Here is a 23,294-nt window from a genome sequence, read left to right as displayed (position 1 = left end):
CTCCCCCCCAAAATTTGTTGTTTTACTTTTTCTTTAAAATCATAAATAAAAAGTTGGGTTGTAGAAGTCAATCCCCCTATCACCACCCCCCCCCCCAAGTGTCCCTCAAGGGGTGTAGCCGCAAGAAAATAAAAAAAAATCCCTTAACATTCTAAAGCATGGTGAGAAGATCATTTACTTTTTCATGGTCCCCTTAATTTTTATTTCATTGATTGATTTCCTTGTTTAGAATAAGCAGAGGTGGAATTTTGTTATTTCTATCCAATGACTCTAAGCTTAAACCTCTCAGCTTCAGCCTTGCTGTAGGACAACGTGCTCTAAACAGATTGAACAGATTGTTGCAAAAAAATTTGAAAAGGATCCAAAGTTAAATGTAAAAATTATCTTCTTTTTATCAAAGAAATGCTAACTGGGATTATTAATCCATTTATAAAGGAAAAGGATGTATTTCTGTTCTCATTTACAATATAACTTCTCACCGGTCCTGGGAAAGTTCATAACAATTTTTATTTTTTAACCTCCCATTGAAATCGTTCCTTAAAAAATACCCTCCTCATTTTTCCCCTTTTCCTTACAATAATAAAATTTAAATTGCAATGCATTTTAAGTGCACCTAGAGGCCTCTAGGGGGCGTAGCCGCTGTTATATTATAATTGTCCCAATGTATTATCATTTTTTGTACAACTTTTAATCTCTTCATCCATTCAAGGACAGTATGACTTACAAAATAATGTTTTTAGTATCTTTACTACTAATAGATGCAGAGAGATTGGGGACAATGAGTTGTATATTTCACTAGTCTCCAAAGTTTTATAAGGTTGCTTAACAACTTTGGGGACTACTAACGGATTTTGATTGGTTTGTTTTTTAAAATTGATATCCAAACGTTTAAAACACAAATTGTAATCTACAGAAGGGATAACTATGTGTATTAACATTGTCTTATCCCTTAAGATCCCTGCAATGCATCGTGATATACCTGTGACTGGTCCAAATATAGAGATGTTGTCCAGCAATGGAAATAAACCTTCTCTTCCATCCATTGCCATCCAATGTGATGGAAACAGTCAGAGGTCCGGATATGACTGCCTCCTCTTCTGGAATTTCAACCTAAATATTTGTAAAGTTTTACACAAAAAAATAAAAGTTTATTATGTGCAGCGCTATTTAGAGGCAAAAAAATGGGGAAAAAGGAACTCATTTTTAGAAGCCTAGCAAAATTTGCAAGACACTAAATTTTAGCAAAATTAGTTAAAACAATTCTTTGTGTAAACTTATGGATGTCGCCTGTTCTACGCTGGTATATTCTAGACTACCTTTAATCCTTTTTAAAATAAGTTTGTTTTTAAAATCTATGGAAGAATAACGATAATTTACTACCTTTTCAGATTTCTTCTTACGCCTGGCATCTGAGAGTGATTCCTCAGTTCTTGAATCTGATAGATGATCAAGTGATAGCTGATTACCTCCACCCGTCAGCTGATCCAGTAACAGCTGTTCTCCACGTGGTGGGGATGACCCAAGCAGTTGCGGATTTTCTTCAGCTAATATTTGCATCTCAAGCCTAATAAATAAAGAATAAATGTTACTTTTGTTGTGTTGAAATAATGGATATAGAATACGTGGATATATTGACAGGGGAAAATTTGTCTTCAATTTAGGTTGCTACAATGGACCCCATTTATTGGTAAGTTATTTAATAAAGTAGAAAGGGAGGGGATCGGGCAAGAAGGTTGGATGGAGGGTTCCGTTATCTTAGCCAGCTGCGAGTATTAGAGTACATGAGAATCTGGTGCAACATCCAAGTAATATCATATCGATTATTGAAATGCTATCAGAAATGAGATGTTCATTTTTATTTTCCACAGGGAGGGGCATTGGACTGTAAATTATGAAATGTTATAACCTTTCAAAGTCTTCAACTGATGCAGAATCTTCTCTATCCAAATTTGTTTTCCTGTAATGAAAAAAATATTATGATATATGTTTTTGTTGATGATAAAATCAAGGGCTCGGCAGCCGCGCTTAAGCATCAAATTCAAACCCGCTTGTGTGCAAAAAAAATAATTGCGAAAAGATGTATTGTCTGTTTAGGAACAGGTTTAGACATCCAGCTGAATTTTAAATTTATAACATGTGTCTGAGGCTTATACGCGGCTGCCGAGCCCTGATAAAATCATGAATTAATCAATGTACTGATTAAGAAAATATTCCATCAACTTTTTAGTTTTGTACCTTTACAAAACTGAATAATTTATTAATAAATTTGAATTGAAATTTTGTATTGACAAAATGCATACAGAATAATAACTTATTTATTTTTTAGTTTTGATAATTACAAAGCACATCTACTTTATAATTAAGGTGTGTATGTAAAATGCTATATTTAAAAAAAGAATTATAAGTCATTTAAACTTTGTACCTTGAGAGAAGTGATTAATTTATTAATAAATGCATGCAAAATATAATTTATTTATATATTTTTTTTGTTTTTTTTTAAACAGCACAATTACTTTATAATTAAGTTGTGTCTGTTTATATAAAAAAAATATTTTATCCTTTCCACTATACCAGTTTTAACATGACATTTATTATCCTTTTAAACGATTTTTAGAATAGTTATTATTTACATGCTATCATAGACAGACAGCTTTCTGTGGATATTAAAATGGGGTATTCCTATCCAGTTTTTGTTTAGAAATATATATTTTTTGCCCGAGGGAATAAATGATAAAAAATGATACCGGGGAAAAAATGACTACCTCGGAGAGAAAAAAAGAATATTTACATCCACTATTTCAGGGGTCGTTTATGTGAGAATGAAAAATTATAATCTTAAAAACAACGGATCTAATTAAACTGAAATCAATTTTATAATGAGCATTGTATTACATACAATATTCCAAGAATATTAAAAAAAAACCATAAAGTGAATCTTTTTTGAGCTACAAGAAGAAGAATTTTATTTTAATATTCGTCGAAAATTGTCGGCAATACGATGCTATGATTATTCAGAATGGTTACAAACCAGTTGTAATCCAGCATATATTAACCGGTTTCGAAGCAATACTGAAAAAATCTTACCTAGTTTCCGCCATTTTCTTTTCTCTGTAGCAAGTACTCAAACTTTTTCTTTTGCACTCGCTCGACCCAGGACTCTCCACCCTCACTCCTTCATTGAAGCTTATTATAGTGCCCATAAAAAATTACGTCATACAATACAAATGACCAATGATAGGCCATTACACAGACTAAATTACCCATATCAGGCAAGTATACATTTTAAATGACCAATGCAGTAGACCAGTATATATTTTAAATGACCAATGGCAGGCCATTACACAGACTAAATTACCAATGGCAGGCAAGTATAGATTTTAATTGACCAATGGTAGACTAGTTTACATTTTATTTGACCAATAGTAGACCAGTATTCATTTACATTGACCAATGGTAGGCCAGTATGACGTCATAAGTTATAGGCACTATAAAAAGCTTCCCTTCATAAGGACCACAACTTTGGGAACTTTTCCCATCCACTTTGAAGTTATCCTCCACTTTGGGGTCTTGATTCAAAATGATGGTTTGTTCCTTATCGTCTTTCAGAATGATTGTGGGGATATTGATTTTATCCTCTTTAGTATGTTGGATGCCAATATAGTCAGTCTGATCTGAGGGTTTGTAGCGGAAACTGTTGGAAATCTCAACACAATCGCCTACATAAATAACATATCTATAATACAAAGGAGAACGATGTCTGTTTGTTTGTTTGTCTGTCTGTCTGTTTGTAGCGAAGGATCTCGCTAACCGCTGAACCGATCGGGTTCTCCTTTACAGGGTAGCTTCTCATAGGTCCCGGGAATGTTTATGATTATTTTCTTAGGGAGGTGAGACACCCCCAACCCCCCCAAAAATGAAAATTACCCCCCCCCAATTTAAAAAAAAAAATTTCTTTTAAATCTAAAATACGAAAAATTGGTTTGATTAAACCTCTTGGGGCAAAGCCCCTAGAGGCTAGGGGCGAAGCCGCTAGTACTATTATATAAAGTAGTAAAGTTTTTTTGTCTCTAGCTTACGATTTCAATAACTACTGAACTGATTGAGTTCTCTATTTTATGGATGGTTTTAAGCTATTTAATTTTTATATCTAAGTTTTGTTTTAGATATTTTACTACTTTTCCTACTTCTTTGAATACATAACTCTTAGATGCTCTGAGCGCAGCCGCTTGTAATATATGACTAAATCGGCAAAATAACTTTATAAAGGTTATATAACCAACACATAATTGCACACTAAAGAATATTTAAACAAAATTCAAAATCCTATTTTTCAATATATTACCTTCAATTAAATTTCTTTTTCTAAAGTTGATATTAGGATCAATTATCTGTGTAGATTCATCACAAACTTCAATGACGTCAGCAATCACATCAAATTTGTTTACTGCTCCTGCTACAAAAGAAAATTAGTTAAGAAAAATAAATATCAAACCAATGGATGTAGAATATACGTGGATGTTATGACTGGGGGAAAAAGTGTCATAAATTTAGGCTGCTAGCGTGAATATCACTTATTAGCCAATTCGTTCATCCAGCAAAAGAGAAGGGGATGGGGTAAAGGAAGCGGATGGGGTAGATCGATATTTTAGCCTGCTATAAGTTTCTCTTTATTAGAGTACATGATAATCTGGTGTAAGATCCAAGTAATAGTAAATCAATTATCAAAATTACATAATAAAATTCTCTAATTAATGTACAGTTTGAAAACAAAAAACTATTCATAATTATTTAAAGAATGATGGCATTTGTTTTGAAATTTTACATAAGATGAAGCACTTTCAAATGTTTTTACATGTAGGCAATTATAATCTTTAATTAATGCAATTTTTTATTTTTAGTGTGATGGAGTATTTAAACACTGACCCCCCCCCCCCTTCCTACTTTTTTTTCAGTTAGGTGGAGGGTTTCAGTGCCGGCTCATTGAAGGAATAAGTCATGATTTTTCATAGTATAGATTATGTCTACCTGCTACTGAAAATCTGTTAGTTGCAGCTTGATCTTCCTCTTCTAGACTTGCTATCTTGCTATTTGCTATTTTGCTACCCTCTCCATCATTTTCATCTTGGTCAGATATAGAGTCAGGATGGTTAGACCAGTTCCAAGATACCAGATCTGAATCTGTCAGTTCTCCTGAAACAAATATATAGTCAGGATGGTTAGACCAGTTCCAAGATACCAGGTCTGAATCTGTCAGTTCTCCTGGAATAAATATAGTCAGGATGGTTAGACCAGTTCCAAGATACCTGGTCTGAATCTGTCAGTTCTCCTGAAATAAATAGAGTCAGTATAGTTAGACCAGTTCCAAGATACCAGGTCTGAATCTGTCAGTTCTCCTGGAATAAATATAGTCAGGATGGTTAGACTAGTTACAAGATACCAAGTCTGAATCTGTCAGTTCTCCTGGAATAAATATAGTCAGGATGGTTAGACCAGTTCCAAGATACCAAGTCTGAATCTGTCAGTTCTCCTGAAATAAATAGAGTCAGGATGGTTAGACCAGTTCCAAGATACCTGGTCTGAATCTGTCAGTTCTCCTGGAATAAATATAGTCAGGATGGTTAGACCAGTTCCAAGATACCAAGTCTGAATCTGTCAGTTCTCCTGAAATAAATAGAGTCAGGATGGTTAGACCAGTTCCAAGATACCAGGTCTGAATCTGTCAGTTCTCCTGGAATAAATATAGTCAGTATGGTTAGACCAGTTCCAAGATACCAAGTCTGAATCTGTCAGTTCTCCTGAAATAAATAGAGTCAGGATGGTTAGACCAGTTCCAAGATACCTGGTCTGAATCTGTCAGTTCTCCTGAAATAAATATAGTCAGGATGGTTAGACCAGTTCCAAGATACCTGGTCTGAATCTGTCAGTTCTCCTGGATTAACTTACTATTCCATCCTTAAAGTAACAGGATGTATCTGTGTGTGTCTGTCTGTAAATATACAAAATATCGCTAATCATGAAACTGATATGGTTCTCCTTTAGAATGTAGCATTTCATAGATCTAGAGAAGGTTTAAAGCTATTTTTGGGAATTTTCCATAACCCTCCCATGAGAAATTGCCCCCATTTTTTTACTTTTTCTCTTAGAACAAAGAAATAAAAATAACAACCACACCACAATCCCCTCTTGCTACGCCCATTCAAAATCTTCAACCCTTTCTTTCAGCTGTTTTTTTGTTTATTTTGTATTGGCCTGCTGTTAGACCATAAATAGATATGTAGCGGGAGTGTAAATATGTTGAAATGTCAAAAAAAAACGTTTATAGGTATTTGTTTTTATTATTATGAATTATGAAAATTTAATTTTAACAGCATTTTTAATTACATAACCTTTTACAAAGATGCGATGCATCTCTACAATTCATTAAATCAAAAAGAAAAAAAGAAACGTTAAATATCTTATTCAGATTCTTAAAAAATATACTTTTTGTATGTATTATTTACTGATTTGTGTTGTTTTCCTTTACAGGACGATTGAGAATGATAACCTTAGTTATTGAAATATATATATGGCCTGTACAAAGATGTTAGTTTGATAAAGTAGTCTTGGGTTGAGTTGGATCAATAGCTTTTAAGACTCTTAGAAAAAAAATTGATAATTAAGTTTCGCCCTCTCACCCTAATTGCCCCTAGAGGCTGCAAGTATATGGATAATCAGTTTCTGTATAGGATGTACTAGGCAAATAAATTTGGAAGCAATAACATGAAATCAAAACCAAATATTGATATCATTGGCTTGAATTCCAAAATTAAAATATATTGTTTGAAACCATAAAAAGTTTGATAAAGTTGCAATATAATCCGCCGGGCGCCGGGTTGAAAGGTTTCTTTGAATTTCATCTTAAATTAAACAAATAATTGTATTTCTATTTCTATTTCCTTTTTAAATCATAAATTATTTTTGATTTTGAACACAAATAAATTAAGACAAATCTTAAAATTTACAAATGAATTAACTTCACTTTGTATGGTAAAATTGGGTTTAAAATGCAATTCAAGAAACTTATATGTTGCTATTTATTATCTGAATAATCTTATTTGCCCTAATTTTTCTTTATTATCAAATGATTAAATATTAAATGATACAAAGATATAATAAGTTTACAAGATTGAGGGGGTTTGGTAAGTGCTCAATAAGTACTTTAAGTTAAAGCACCTAATGCTCAATGTTGTTTAGTACGAGTTAACAAGTTAGACTTTAAAGCATGAACTGTTTTGACTAATTTATCAAAGCATTTAATTTTAATGAAAAACAAAAAAATAAAAACTAGTAAAAAAGAAGATCAGGGATCTAAAGGGATAAGACAATGGCAGATATATTGATATACATCCACAATGATGATACACAAAATTACCCCTTCTGTAGATTGCAATTTATTAGTAGTTAAAACGTTTGGACACTTAACTGAATGAACTAACCAATCAAAATTGGACAAAAATCCCCAAAATTTCTGAGGCAACGTAAAAGAAAACGTTATTATGACACTTTGGGGACTAGTGTAATAAACACCCCAATGCCCCCCCCCCCCTCCCTGACTAATAATGTACCTGGAATAGACTTGTGCCGTTCAGAATCCGAGTCCAGCGCCGGAACAATCACCTCTATTTTCCCATCAATTTTCTCCACCTAAAGGAAAAGCCTGAAATGTCACGTGTGACGTCATAAGAATAAGTCTCAAAAGGAAGGATGAGAGGAGAAGTGGGAAAGGAAACCCCCAAAAAAGAGATGGATTTTTATGACGTCACAGGTGGCATTAAGATTCTCAACCTAAATATTAGAGTAAAATAATAGAGGGGAAAGGGGTTTAATAACTGTATGTCCCCATCGCCCGAGGACCCTGGGCCGACTTTCAATTGGTTCTTTGAAAATCAACCATTGGAATATCAATACAGCCGCTACATAATACCAGAAATCTATTTTGTAGCAGATGAAAAAGGTCCCCAACAAGGGGTAGTTGTTTAGTTATACATCTATATTTATAGATTCAATACCTGTATTAGTTTTTTCACCCTCACATAGTTCTCTTCCTTGTCGGTCTGGAAATCAGTTACACCAGGTTTAGGTTTCTCACAAGTTTTTATATTTTCCTAAAATAAATAAATGAACTATAATTTTTGAAATTATTGTTGCCCTTGATCTTAAAAGGCCTTAGGAAAGGAATGGTTCTTTACCTCAAAGTGGCATCGCCTAACCCTGCAGGGCCTATACCTTCCGTGAACTTACCCTGCAGGTCTACCTAGTACTTAAATATAATCTAACCTAACCTGACCTAAAGCAATAATAAACTAAAATAAAAATCCCATATTTTTAATTTTTTTAAGAAAGGGAAGCGCGGTAATGCACTTTGAAGGAAACCACCAAAACAATTGCAGTTTTTGGCTTTTTATTATATTTTGTTTAAAATAAATAATTTAGTATAAATCTCTTTTACCTTTTTATTATTGTCCTCTTTTTGTTTAATTTCTTTATAATCAGTATTTTCTCCCAGATTTTCTTTATCAACTGGAGGATTTTCTGGATTGTCAGGAGTCACTGTTTCAGATTCATTAGCATTGTTCTGATTATCATTGAAATGTTCCTAAAATGAAGTTATAATGTAAGTATTGTGATATAAACCAAAATTTTATATAAGTCAATAAAAAAGTAGTATAATCAGTCCAAAATAAAAACAAATAAAAAGTATACGATTTTTTCTATAGGGGTTTCTCTTAAAAGTGTAAATTCACCCCAAATTAGAAAAAACTTCATGGGACCTATAAAAAGCTTCACTTTAAAATAATCACCTTCTCCCCCTCCAAAAAAAATAAATTTATAATACTAGCGAATGCTCCCTAGCCTTTAGGGGCTTTGCATGTGTTTGAACAGGTAGACAAGAACAGAAAAATATTCTAAATTATTTCTGAAACAAAATAGCCTAAAACTATCCCGGAAACTAAATGTATCTTCCCTAAAACGGAAAGTCCAATCGTTTTAGAAGTTTTTGAAATATTAACCCTTACAGATCGGGCCCCTATTCCCACCTTAATAGATCGGGGGGGGGGGGTCATATTGACCCCCCCCTCTATCTCGGCTTCTGTTACAGATAAAGACGTAAAATTTTTTTCTGATGGTTCATGTGTATTTTTAGAGAAAATTACTTTTTCTAGTCATAGCAGTCAGGCCGCTCCTTAGCCGCTTTTTAGCGGCCAGCCGCTAAATTTTAAAACAGCTGTAGAGCGGCCAATTTTGCAGCTAGGATGACCAAATTTTAGGACGAACTTTTATTTTTCATAACAAAAAAATTACTTTTTCTGATCATTGCCAAAAAACGGCAAATAACGGAAACCGCCATTTTCGGCGGTTACGGCGGTAAAACGGCGGTTGGTGGCGCCAATTAATATTTTTATCTGTTTATTATTGCTCAAGGATTTACCAAAAAAATGTATAGGTCTCTAGCTGTAATAGAAGCCACGATATTCATGATATATGTCTGTAGTAAAAGCCGGACAAAAATCGGTCATAAAGTCGGTCAGGGTGCGGTCAAATGGTCATAACACCACTTTTCTCATAAGGTCATTGATATCGCAGTATTCAACAAAAAAATTTTAGGTTTCTATCTTATATACAAAGTCATAATGTAGAAATTAAGAATTATTTAGATTTTTTAAAAATTTTGGTGCTACCCAACCGGCTTTGACCGGACACCACGACCGACACAGACCAGATATCCTAATAAAATCAACTCTTGCCAACGTATAATTACTAAACTTAAAAAGTCATGAAGTCACAACTCTCTATCTTACCTACAAAAAAAATGACATTGAAAAAATAGAGGGGGGGGGGGTCAATATGACCCCCCCCCCCCCCCCGATCTGTAAGGGTTAAGCTTCAGTCAAAAACATCTATATTATATGTATTAAAGAATATGATAAAAAGTCTAGACTATTTGTAGATAAAACTATTCATACCTGGAAAACTCCCGACTGATCAGCGGCCAGCTCTTCTTCAGGACTAAAAACAAATTTCAAAATGAACCAAATGAATCCTTACCAATGCAACGCACAGTAAAAGTAAATTCAAAACTATGTGGCTTACAAATAGCAAAAGAAATTTCTGTCTTTTTGTCCAGATATATTAACTTATACTGCTCAGTTACTTTTAGCTTTATACATTATTTTGTGATTCCATTCAGAGTCATACATATGAAATAGTTGATGAATTAATAAGATAATATGGTTATAAAACTTTGGGTACTACTGAAATTACAGTCCAATATCCCCTCCCTCTCTCTAGTTATCAAACTGTTTTCTCAATTGCTTATTAGTAGCGAAGCTACTCTATAATTCTTAGTAACGAAGCTACTCTATAATTCACGTTGTCTGTCCGTCCGTCAGTCAGTCAGTCAGTAACGCTATTAGGGAAACGTGATTTTCTCGGCTCCTATTAGAGATAGACAGCTGAAATTTTTAGTGAAAATTACTAAGACATATGCTCATCTAACCTATATATTGTTTTGTTCGCCTGTCTATTAATTGGGGTGCTAGATCGATTCCTAGATTTTTGTAATTTTCTCAATTCCTGTTCAAGATGAATGGCTGGAACTTTCAGGGATTAAAAAAATTCAAACTCTACATATTTCCATCAAGTTTTACTAAGATGCCTTTATTGGTTGGGGTGCTAGATCGATTCCTAGATTTTTACGTTTTTGCTCTATAAATAATTTTTCCCAGATGTCTATTAATAATTTTTGAGCTTCGCTACTTATGGATTTTGTCATCCTTGTTTTATATTATTTCAAATGTCTATTTTAAAAATAAAATTTTAGCTTTTATTAAGCCACATAAAGAAACATGGCTTCATATACATGTATCTACATATTGTATGTTAGTACTCCACATTGTAAAAAATACAGGGAGGGAGGGGACATTGGGCTGTTCAATGCAATAGTCCTCAAAGTATGTAATAACAATTTCTTATTCGTTTGCTTAACAACTTTGGGGGCTTTTAATGAATTTTAATTGGTTGATTCATTTAGTTGAGATGTCCAAACGTATTTGTAATCTACAGAAGAGGTAATTCTGTATATATATATATATTGAACCTAGTAATAGTGTTTAACTTTTTATCTTTGTGACGAAACAAAAATCGAAGGATGAGAGGGGAGGTGGGAAAGGAAACCCCTAAAAAAGAGATGGATTTTTGTTACGTCACACAGATAAAAAGTTAGACACTATTACTAGGTTCATTGATAAAACACATAATATTTTCGGCCATTGTCTTATCCCTTTAGATGCCTGTAGTACTCTACAAGTTAAAAAACTTGCCAAACATCTTGGAAAATCTTTGTGTGCTTCACATGAATATTTATTTATTCATTTATTTTAGTGATGATAATATTTTCACATTTATTATGTCATCATGTTAAAGAACAGAAAACCGTTATCCTTATAATAAAGTGACAGGATGTGTGTTTGTCTGTGTGTCTGTACTTCGCTAACCGCTGAACCGATTGGGTTCTCCTTAACAGGATAGCTTCTCATACTTCCTGTTAAGGTTTTTTTAGCTATTTGGGAGAAAGGGTACCTCTACCTACCCTCCCAAGGAGATATATGTATAAAGATATTTTTGGTAAACAGCTGATCTTAACATAGATAGAAAAGAAAACATTTTAAATGTCCCTAGAGGCCTCTAGGGGCGTAGTCGCTATTTTTAAAGAAACAAATTGATAGTTACCTAGGTATAAACAAAGGATTATTGACTGTAGTCTCTTGTGGTTGAATAATTCCATTTAGCTCTGCATCTCTGTATACAGACGATTCTGTCAACTTTGGGTTGGATCTACAATTATTTAAGAAAATGGATATAAAGATATAAAGAGACCTGGCAATTATCAAGAACTAGGAATAGACAGAGCCGTCATGCCTCAAAGTTGGATTGGAATGTCTTTTTTATGCCAAATTGGCTAAGATTGAGTTAGAAACCTTGTTAAGGTGTCTAAAGAAAGGTCTTTAACATGCCCCATCAAAACTCTAAACATTATGGGGTCTATCTCCAAGATTTGAAGTACTTATGGTGGTTCAAATTTTGAGCGATCGGTTATTTTTTTAACACCCTTTATAATAACTTGAATGTTACACAAGATTTTTTATGTTCTCTAATAAAGTGAAACTTGCATTGGACTAAAATAAAAAAAACAATACCCACCATCCACCTTGGTTACTTAATCCCCTCCCCTCCTATAGTATTAAAATAAGAATAATAAAATTAGCACCAATTTTGTTAGCCCGGGACTGCGGCTTCTCTTAGAGATAACAAAACTGGTTCTCGTACAAAAAAATTTCATTTTAATAAAGCTGTCTGTAAAATGATGTGATAAATAACTATTCTTACCTGAAAAACAGTTTCAACTTCTTTAAAGAGTATCTAAGTCCCTTCTTGGGCTCTTTTTGTTTTTCTCCTCTTCCATACTTTAAGAAAGAAGTAATAGTTATTTCTCGCATCGTATTATAAACGGCTTTCCGTGGATATAGAATGTACAATAAATTAGAATAAAATCAGTTTTTTAGCCCCGAGGTGCCGAAGGCACGGTCTAAAAAAACTGGTTTTAATCTTATGATTGTACATTTTTATATTCGTAGAAAGCTGGATATAATACGATGCTAGACATAGTTTTTTCGTATGGATGAGAACCGGTTCCTATCCACCGGATTCGAATGAATACGAGAAATAAAATTTAACTAGAAACAAGGTTTTACTTCAAGGATATGAAGGGATAAGACAATGGGCGATAAATTCCGGTACATCCCAAATAATGATACACAAAATTACCCCTTCTGTAGATTAAAATAAGTGGTTGAAACGTTAGAGTACTAAACTTAATGTATCAAAATTCACTAAAAGTCCCAAAAGTTGTTGAGCTAACGAATAAGAAAACGTTATTATAAAACTTTGGGGACTTATGTAATAAACACTAAACAGCCCATGGTCCCCTCTCTCTTAAGTTTTACTTACAATTTCATAGTTTCATTTTGACTGTATTACACAAATAAAGTGTTCATGTCTAATATCTTATTGCTTACTTGTCTGATATTTACATCGACAACATTATCAATACTACAACTACTAATAGCTTATTAATTAAAAAAAAACGCTTTTCAATATTCATTAGGTCAAACTGTTTTTAAATATGCTTTTAATTGTACTATGGGTTTGTTCAACATAAAGAACAGTTAGACCTAATAAGCGCATTTGACTGGAAGCTAGCTCCAAATGTTATGCAATATTGCGAAAGCTACTATTCCCATTGTAATAATTGTTTTAAAAAAAACTTTACCTGGTATAAATCAGGATGTGAGGCGTACAGCTTGAGATTTTGGGACTCGTACCCTAGTACCTCCAGACCATCTGTGGAGCCAGAAAATCTCTTACTACTTTTTCCAGGTCGTGTCATTTCTGATAGGTTGGGAAGGCTTCTTAGGCTTGAACTGCTCCCAAACAAATTATTTTCTAAAAAAAATAGATTTACACAGAAAAGCCTATTTCTCTCCTGTGCCTATAGGGCTCATACGGTTAATCATAACCAACTTAAGTATTAGTATCAATAAAATTATGATATAAAAAATCACTTTGGTTTGGCAATTTGCAAGTAACATACATCTTAGCAGTAAGATGATTAAATTCCCTCCACAGATTATGACGTCATACGATAGAATAGCCAATGAGACGCCAGTATACACTGTAATTGACCTATATGGTAAAATTTATGCTAGCCTCTCATTGGTTATTTTATCGCATGACGTCATAATCTGTGGAAGGACTTTAATCATCTTCTCTTGGCAGTTCCAATATAAAGCTTAACTGAATTACATTAAAAGGTGCTAAATCAATCTCATATATCCTAAAGAAAGATAAAATCAAATCTTATGTGAATGATTCAGATTGTTCTGAATTTCGGCAAGAAGTTGATAAAATCTTTACCTGCTTTAAAATATCCCAACGGTTCTTCTGAAGATTCTTCTTTATCATCCAATTCACTTTCTACATTAGCAACTTCAGCATGCACTAACTCTCCACTTTCATTCACTTCAGCATCTATTTCTGTATCAAGATGAAGATCACTTTTCTCATTAGGATTTTCACCCAATTCTTTCAAAATCTCAGGCTCATCAACAGCTGTATTACTTGTAGTTTCAACTATGTTTTCAGATTCTATTTCTTTATCACTTGCTTCAAGTTCAATATTTTTATCAGAATCAATTTGTTTATCTATATCAATTTGTTCATTAATGTCTTTAATGGGAGTATCTAGAACAATTTCTTTGTCTACTGTTTCCTTATTTTCTTTTGATTCAGTATTATCAACCTCAGTCTCATGTATGTTGTTAGAAGTAGCTTCTGCTTCTATTGTATTAGTTTCTTCAATATGATCACATTTATCAACAGTCTCAATTTTTGTATCAACTGTCTCTTCTTTTAAAGCATCAACTTCTTGTTGGTTTAATTCATTAGTTGTAATATCTTCAGGGAAATCTAAATGATCCAAATCAATATTATCAATATGTTGAGTGTTTTCATCATCATTTATTTCATAATCTTTGATATCATCATCAATGTCTTCCTTGAGAGTGCTGCTCAATGATTCATCATTATTGGTGATTGTAGGATTAGTTTGTTCTAAAACAAAATCATGATTCAAATGAAATAAGTACCACAGCAATAAAGAGCTTTTATTTAAATGAAATAAGAAATGTCAGAAAGATAATAGTTATTTATCGCATCATATTAAAGTCCCGGTATTAATTTCATGATTTTCATTTTAATATTCGTGGAAAATTGTTTGTATTACAATGCTATACATGATTTTTGGAGGATGGCTAAGAACCAGTTCTATTCCAGCGGATATTTATTATTTATAGGTTTCGAATCAATACTGAAAAAAAAACTTATGCTACAACTAATAAATGTGGTATCAATATTTATCTTGTTAGGGTTTTGCCTTAAGCTTTTAAAATATCGAAATCTATCGATAAAAACATTACTATATTACCTATATCTCTATCTTCTTCATTGAAATCTTCACTGTTGAAATCAGTTAAAGAACCCTCAGTAGAGTATTCGCTATCTTCGACTGTTTCCTTATTTGCAGTTGTATCATCAACTTTCTCGTCCTCCTGATAAATTAAGTAACAATTATTCTCGTATTCATGTGAATCCGGTGGATAGGAACCGGTTCACATCCATACGAAAAAACTATGTCTAGCATCGTATCATATCCAGCTTTCTACGAAAATAAAAATGTACAATTATAAGATTAAAACCAGTTTTTTTAGCCCCGAAGTGCCGCAGAAAGCCGTTTATGATACGATGCGAGAAAAAACTATTATATAAATAATCTTTTAATAGTTCAGTAATGCTGTTAAGTGGTGAAAACAGTACTTAACCCCTTACAGTCGGGCCCCTTGCCGCACCTTAATCAGTCGGGGGGGGGGGGGGGGGGGTTCAACGCCCCCCCCCTATTATCTCAGTTCCTATTAGAGCTAGAGGGCTAAAAAATTTTGTGCCAGTCCCCTGTGTTGTGATGAATATCCGACCTTAAGTAAGTCAAGGTCAATTTTCGCTTCCTTCACCCTTTAATTTAACAACCTTTGTTTTTAGGTTATTTTTTACTTATAAATTTCAAACGGCTTAATTTTTTTATTTTTGAAGCTAGAATAAAAATTTTTTGCAGAAAATGTTTATCTTTATGTAAATTTTATATTTGAAATATCAAAATATAATTTCAGCGGCCGCAGCTGTACTTGGCAGCTGCCAGCAGCCGCAGTCGGCGGGAAAACGGCGGCGGATCTTTATGAAATTATAATACATTATGTAGACATGTAAGATAAGCTTAAGTTTGAAATTTGAAGTCTCTAAGTCAAAAAACGGCTCCGGGTCCGGACTAGATAAATTAAGAAATTTCTTTTATAAATTATAATTTGGTAACTCTGTTTTGTCATGTGCATTCAAGTCCATTTTTATCAAAAATTTACCTTCAAAAGTCAAAAATAGACGTGGAAAAAAAATATGTCGAGTTTTTTCTTGATTTTAGGTCGGAGCCGGAGCCGCACCAAAATCAAACGGCTCCGCAACGCTGGTTTTAATTATCTTGAACTTTTTTTTCAGTTTAGTTCAAAACATATTAATATCCACTGGATATCTTAGAATCGATTCTTAGCCATATTGAAAAATCAAGTATTGTATCATATTATAGACAATTTTCAATGAATAATAAAATGTAAAATCATAATATTAGGCCAGTTTTGTTAGCCGTTAATTCGGCATATCGAGCCTAACTGGTTTAATCTTATAATTGTACATTTTTCTATCCGCAAAAAGCTGTTTCAAATAATATGCGATAAATAACTTTGTGAATCTCTTTCAAATTCTTGTCATATACCTGTTCCAACTCTTCAACCGAATAATAATCAGTATCACTACATTTACTTATGGGCGCTAGTGACCGCCTGTAATCTGGTGGTACTAAACTTCCTGTATCCTCGCGGAAGTCTGTGCAATACACTTTTTTTTATCTTAGCTTAAATGCATGCCTGCCGTGTTAAATCTAGATGCTAGGTGCTCTTTCACAGAACCTAATAAAACCTAAACCCAACCTGACCAAAAGTGATAAAAAGTACGAAGAATATTTTCATGCCAATACTGGGTCATTGGTAAATTTAAGTATTAACAAACAGGAATAAGGTATAACCAACAAGCAAAATAAATCTAAAATAATATTTGGGGGGCAAATGGAGAAATCGTCAATTTTACGATAGGTTGCCCCCCAACGACAGCTGAAAAACACGTATAGGTTTCGTGATTTTCTTCCGAATTAATTTCGTTATTGGTATGAGCTGATTAACAAGCAATCTTAAAACTTTATACTCGTGACATTAATGTAATTTCAAAATAAAATACTTTTCAGCTCAAACTTTTGATGGAGGTCATCCTAACCTAAACTTCTCTTTTTCTTACTTTACCCCGTTCTATTTGTTGAAACAACCTAATGTGTATTAAAGTTTGAATGAAAATAAAAAGTGTGCCTTGAATATCTTCACAGCTCATGCCACTATAGCAGCTGGTGCTAGAATCAAATGCTGATGTGCTGCTGGAGTGATGATAGTGTAGAGTGGTGGCACCATCTGGCACAGATGTACTGCTAGTACCTGCAAACAGAGATACTCTAAAGTCAAAATGTCTAAATCAGCCAATAGGAGAGTACTAAAGGTACATTCAAGACATCTCATTGGTTGAATCATTTTACAGATCTTGGTAATTTTTCCATTTCATTCGCATTATAAGTCAGCTATAAATTGTCGCATTTTTAAAGATAAAGCTTTTCTTGGGTAAATTAATTCGTTTAAAAATTTCTTCCCTCGTTTAATGTGAAGCATATGACAAAACATATAGCAAGTTATTTATGTATTGTTAAATTTCTTAGGATAAAGTTAGCTTTCTAAAAATTATATCATAAAAAAAATTCATCGCCAATATCCTGTATATAACAAAAAATAACCAAAGGTTACTGTCTGATAAAAATCCCTTTTTAAGTTTGACGAAAAATGGGGTTAGATAAATCATCTGGAAATATCATATCTATTTACCTGGGACATCTGGTAATGTGGCACTACTCTCTCTGTACAGTAAACGAACAAATTTGACTTTTTTTTGCAAGAATTCAAAGTAAGAAATAGCATATAAATACAATAAAAATGACGTATGGTAGGACAGTATATATTGTAATTGACCAATCATAAAATCAATACTGGCCATGCATAATTTGTCATTTGTATTGTATGACGTAAGTTTTTATATGCACTATTTGGTGCTTCTTAAAGTAAGCATATCAAATAGAATTGCAAATGAATATTAATTAACAAAGTAAACTCTCTGCACATAAGCAAATTTTTTCATCCAGGCCATGGAGGGAAGAGCACCCAGGCCATGGAGGCAAGAGGACAATGAACACTTATCTATATTGCCCCCCAAACTTTATATGTGTTCAAATCTGTAACTTTAATTTCAGCAACTGTTTAAAAAAATAAGCTAAAAGCAATTTGATAATAGGAGCTTTGTAAGTGATAAAAGGAATCCCAAAAACTTCAGTAGTTTAAGCTTCAGACAAAAAAACCTTACTACTTTACATAGTAGGATTGTTCAAGTTTAAAAGCTTAGACTTGTCCCTGCAATTAAATTGTGGTCTGGAGAAACTCCCCCCCCCCCAAAAAAAAAATATATTTTCTACTAGTTGTTCTTTTTAAATCTTAAAAAAATTTGGTTATCAAATTCAAATTGAGGTTATCCCTCCTCAAGTGCCCTTAGAGGCCTCTAAAACCGTAGTCGCTAGTGAATGGATATAGAATTTACGTGCATGTTATGACAGGGGAAAATTTGTCATCAAAATTGTTCCTGAAATTTAGTTGAGGGCTAGGCAGACCTGAACCACCACCAGCAGGACCGCCAGAATCTGAAAGCACATAGAATATTGATTGTCCAACCTTTAAACGAACATCCTCAAATTCTTTGTCGCTGGCAGCTGCAGCTGGCGAGTGCAGCAGCGACGAGAAGCTGCGAGGCAGGGAGCCTTTCATGTTTTGCGAAAATGCTGAAATCTTAGACTTTTGAAAGAACACTTTGGGTACTTTGCTGCTGCCCCCGCCGCTTTTTGTGTCCATATCATTGACAGAGAGACTGCGTTTTGCAGGCATCTGCGGGACGGGCAGGGTTGCCCCGTAGGAAGTTAAACTTCGGGGGAATTCGGGCTGCGGAAAAGTTGGCAGCTGTGCCGGCCCGGCTGAGTTTCTTTTCATTGGGTTTGGCATCTTTGGCACTTGCAGTTTGGTCATTTTCTGGTGGAAGCTTTGTAAATGTTTGTCTAGTGTTTTCATTACTCCTTTATTTTCATCTTTGTTTTCCTACAATTTATTTTTCTATTTACTGGGTGATTTAAAAAAAATATTATCTAATTTTTTTTTCAAGGATTTTTAAGTAAATTTTGAATTAGATGAGGTTTTTTTCATTTGAGGTATAACAATTTTGCCTCACACTTTATCTGTAGTTAACATAATAGTTCTTTCTATGTAAATTGTAAGTTTTTTTTGTGGGAAAATGTGAAGAAAAAAACCCATTCTTTTAGGTGAATAATTCCAAAATTAAGAAAAAACCTTATTTAATAGATAAATCAAACATTTTTATGAATACAAATATAGAATAATAGTTATTTATCGCTTATAGACAGCTTTCCGCGAACATTAAAATGAAAAAGCATGAGATTAAAATTAAGCCCGTGCTAACAAAGCTGTTATTAATATTATGATTTTTATTTTTATTAGTAAATCATCTCTACAATTCATTAAATCAACAGAAAAAAACATGAAATATATAATTCAGATTTGTCAAAAATAGACTTTTTTGTTTATTTAATGATTTTTGTTTTTTTCCTTTGCAAGACGATTGTGAATGAAAACTTTTGTTTTTTAAATATATATTTGGCCCGTACAAAGATGTTAGTTTAATAAAGTAGCCTTGGGTTGAGATAGATCAATAGCTTAAAAAACTGTAAGAAAACTGGCTATAATACGATACAATAAAGAATTCTTATTATGGCCTAAAAACGGCTCTAATACATCTAATATTCATCGGTTTCGAAGCCAAAGATTTCTGGAAAATAAATAACAAATCATAAATAGCACCCTGTAAATAAAAAACCTGATCATTAGCTGTTGCATTGTCTTTTGTTGATTTCTTGTTTTTCAAGAATTTAGGACGATGTAATTTAGGCATGAATCTTCTCATTCTTCTGTTTGATTATTCATACATTAAGTAACGGGCTTGAATAAAAGGGCTTCTCCACCCAGAGGACTCTATGCCGACTTTCAAATGCGTCATTGAAAATCAACCAATAGCATCGGGAAATTTAATACAGCCAGGTTGCTAAAAAAGAGCAGAAAGCAATTTACTAGCAGACGAAAAGGGTCCCCAACAGGGGGATCACGTTATTTGTATGTTTTATCATGTAAAGATTTATTGGATAGACAAACTGAATTTTAAAATAATAATTGTTTTGCAAATATATGTATGAAATTATTCCTGGCTTGTGTTACTGCTTCAATCTCACTCTCAGAAGTATCACTCTTCCTAATGTTAACAGTGTTCACAATAATAAATGTATAAGTATAGATAACCCATACATTGCATTGCTCAAGTACTGGGGATCATTTTCATCTGCTAGTAAATTGGTTTCTGCTCTTTTGAAGCGACTGGGCTGTTTTTATATTTCCGATGTTAATGGCTGATATTCAAGGATCCAATTAAAAGTCGGCACAAGGTCCTAGGGGTGGGGACATATAGTTAATTAACCACTTCCTCTAAGGTTTTACTTTAATTTTTACAATGTTCCAAAATTATATAAAAAAACAAAGGTATCTTAAGAAATAAGACAAATGACGATAAATTATTGTTTATTCCTAATAATTATGATCACATAACTGAATGGAATTGAATAAAAACACTCAGAGTACTGAGGAAACGAATTCAACTTGGGTACCAAAGTCATTTAGAGTCATTTAACCTCCTCTCTCAACGAATTATACCTAACAGGCTTATTTATTTGAATAAGATAATTGAGTAGGATTGACTCTTTTAAAGACTTTATATCAAAGTCCTAGCTAAAAATACACACTGTTAAATTAAAATTATTCTATTTTCTCTTAATGCTGATAACACTGTTATTCCTAGATTGATTGACTCTACTAGCTCGTTGTTGGAATCTAACATTGCGTTGTTGTTTACGTGTCTTTTGTCTAGAAAACAAAAAATAGTTATTTATCGCTTCGTATTATAAGCAGCTTTCCGCGGATATAAAAAATATCGATTATTAAAGATTAAGATTAGAAACTTGTTTTGTTAGCCCCGAGATGTCGAAGGCACGGGCTAAAAACTGGTTTTAATCCTATGACTGTACATTTTTATATTCGTAGAAAACTGAATACGATACATGATTTTTCAGCATGGCTTAGAACCTTTTCTAATCCAGCGGATATTAATCGGTTTCGAAGACATGCTGGAAAATATATTAAACTATAACTAAATAAGTTTTTAAATTTGTGGCCTAACTTTCCACATGTCAAAGCTACAAATTAGTGGCGGTTTCACTCAAAGTGCCTAGTACAGCAAAGTAACCCCTTATTTGAAATAAATAAAAATAAGGGGATGGGGCACCTACGATATAGACACTTGGTTTAGACATTGGGAGACCAAGTGGAGGGCCGAAGGATTAGTGTTCAATAGGCACTTTTAGAGAAAGCCCATAAGCAAAAGTAAACAATTTTAAGACAGCCTTCACGCAGATATTAAAATGAAAAATTAATATGTTAAAACCAGTTCACTTAGTCCCGAGGGGCCGAATGCTCGGTCTAACAAAACTAGTATTGATTTAATGATTTTCATTTTAACATTCGTAGAAAACTGTCTGTAATTCGATGCTAACATGATTTTTTAGTATGGCTGAGAAGCGGTTCTAATCCAGCTGATATTAATCAGTTTCACAGCCACACTAGAAATTGTAGTCACCTGTGAACATGAGGTTCAATTTCAGGTATAATATTTTCAGTATGGCTTCGAAACCGAATATTATCCACTGGTTTAGAACCGGTTCTCAGCACAACTGAAATATCATGTATAGCATCGAGGTTTTAATTTTAATATCCGTGGAAAGCTGTCTACAATACGGTGAGATAAATAACTAATACCTGTGAACATGGGGGACTTTGGTTTGAGGCCTGACAAACTGAGGCAGAGAATTAGCTCCACTATCAATATCATCAGGATCAGCAGTATTTTCATCTATATTGGGATCTTTTCTAATTTTTATGGGAATAATCCTTATACTAAAGTAACAGGATGTCTGTGTGTTTGTGTGTCTGTATGTCTGTACCGAAGGATCTCGCTAACCACTGAACCGATCGGGTTCTCCTTAACAGGGTATCTTCTCATAGGTCCCGGGAAGGTTTATAACTATTATGGGGGAGCCAAGAGAAATCACAATAAATCGAAATTTTTTTCTTTCAAATAGAGACTCCTACGTAACATTGCACGGTATCGTATTATTTGAAGAAAAAAAACATTAAAAGTGCCAATAGAGGCCTCTAAGGGCGTAGCCGCTAGTGGATATATAAAATATGTGGATATTATGATAGGGGAAAATTTTTTCGTCAATTAAGGTTGCTATGATGGACATCATTTTTTGGCCAGTTCGTTTATCCAGTAGGAGAGAAGAGAATAGGATAAAGAGGGTTGATGGGGGGATCGTTACTCTAGCCAGCTACAAATTTCAAAAACACTAGGTATAATAGACTGTTTAAAATGGTATATAAATGGATATAGTATTTACGTGGATATTATGATAGGGGGAAAATTTATCGTCAATTTAGGTTGCTAGGATGGACATCATTTATTGATCAGTTCGTTTATCTAGTAGGAGGGGAGGGGATTAGGTAAATGGGGTGGATGGGGAAGATAGTTATTTTATCCAGCTACAGGTTTCACTTTATTAGAGTACATGATATTCTGGTGCAAAATCCAAGTAACAATTAATCCATTATAAGAACATTCTTTTATTAAAGACTGATTGATAAAAAGATTAAAGAAAAAGTAAAAAAAAAGATTCCTTGTGGTATTGTGTTTCGAAAATTTCCATCAAATTCATCCTCAGAAGTACTGCAATCATAGTCCATTAAAGTTTATGTGTAGTTTCAACAAGTATTTTTTAAATATTGAAATACGGTTAATTTGATTACACTAAATCTAAAGAAGGTGTATCAACTATTTTTTTTATAGCTAGCCGGTTCTTTTAGTAAGTAGTAGATGTAAAATTTTTCATAGAATTCAGATATGCAATCGGTTTTTTTGTAGACCTCTTATTTTTTAAGTAATTTAAGTTTAAAAAAAAAAAAATTAAGTCGATTTTAAGGTACTAAAATGCAACAAAAAAAAGAAAGAAAATGGTCATTATGAACAAAAATAGTAAGATCTTTAATTTGACACCTTACTTTTTCAATTCTGTCAGGTAATTATTGAAAAAATCGATTTTTTTAAACCCACGAGAATAAAAACTTTGAACTTAATTTTATTATTTCACAAATAAAAAAATATGGGTTCATATATACCATTAGAATCAGAAAAATATTACGAATCCATTGTAAGCAAAATTGAAAAAAAAAGTT

At 33.2% G+C, this 23,294-nt stretch overlaps 2 protein-coding genes across 2 annotated transcripts; both read right to left on the bottom strand.

Annotated features, from left to right (window-relative positions):
* Positions 1-205: 205 nt before the first annotated feature.
* On the bottom strand, positions 206-17,734 carry LOC145320586 (uncharacterized). The gene is made up of 20 exons (XM_080162823.1): positions 17,676-17,734; positions 17,115-17,237; positions 16,472-16,581; positions 15,083-15,206; positions 14,014-14,709; positions 13,370-13,542; positions 12,427-12,503; positions 11,770-11,874; positions 10,005-10,047; positions 8,489-8,635; positions 8,049-8,144; positions 7,605-7,683; positions 5,026-5,190; positions 4,343-4,450; positions 3,507-3,716; positions 3,085-3,178; positions 1,907-1,957; positions 1,381-1,564; positions 980-1,110; positions 206-317 (listed from the first exon to the last, which is right to left on the bottom strand). Exons 2-20 carry the CDS (start codon positions 17,134-17,136, stop codon positions 206-208), a joined length of 2,727 nt encoding a protein of 908 aa, XP_080018949.1. The 5' UTR covers positions 17,137-17,237; positions 17,676-17,734.
* Positions 17,735-18,434: 700 nt separating this feature from the next.
* Positions 18,435-19,867, bottom strand: LOC145320431 (uncharacterized). The gene is made up of 2 exons (XM_080162810.1): positions 19,780-19,867; positions 18,435-18,986 (listed from the first exon to the last, which is right to left on the bottom strand). Exons 1-2 carry the CDS (start codon positions 19,864-19,866, stop codon positions 18,435-18,437), a joined length of 639 nt encoding a protein of 212 aa, XP_080018936.1. The 5' UTR covers position 19,867.
* Positions 19,868-23,294: the final 3,427 nt, after the last annotated feature.

Source organism: Acartia tonsa, chromosome 1 (assembly GCF_053477335.1).
Source record: "Acartia tonsa isolate MP-2025a chromosome 1, ASM5347733v1, whole genome shotgun sequence".
Taxonomy (NCBI): Eukaryota; Metazoa; Arthropoda; class Copepoda; order Calanoida; family Acartiidae; genus Acartia; species Acartia tonsa.
This window is presented reverse-complemented; position numbering and strand designations above follow the sequence as displayed.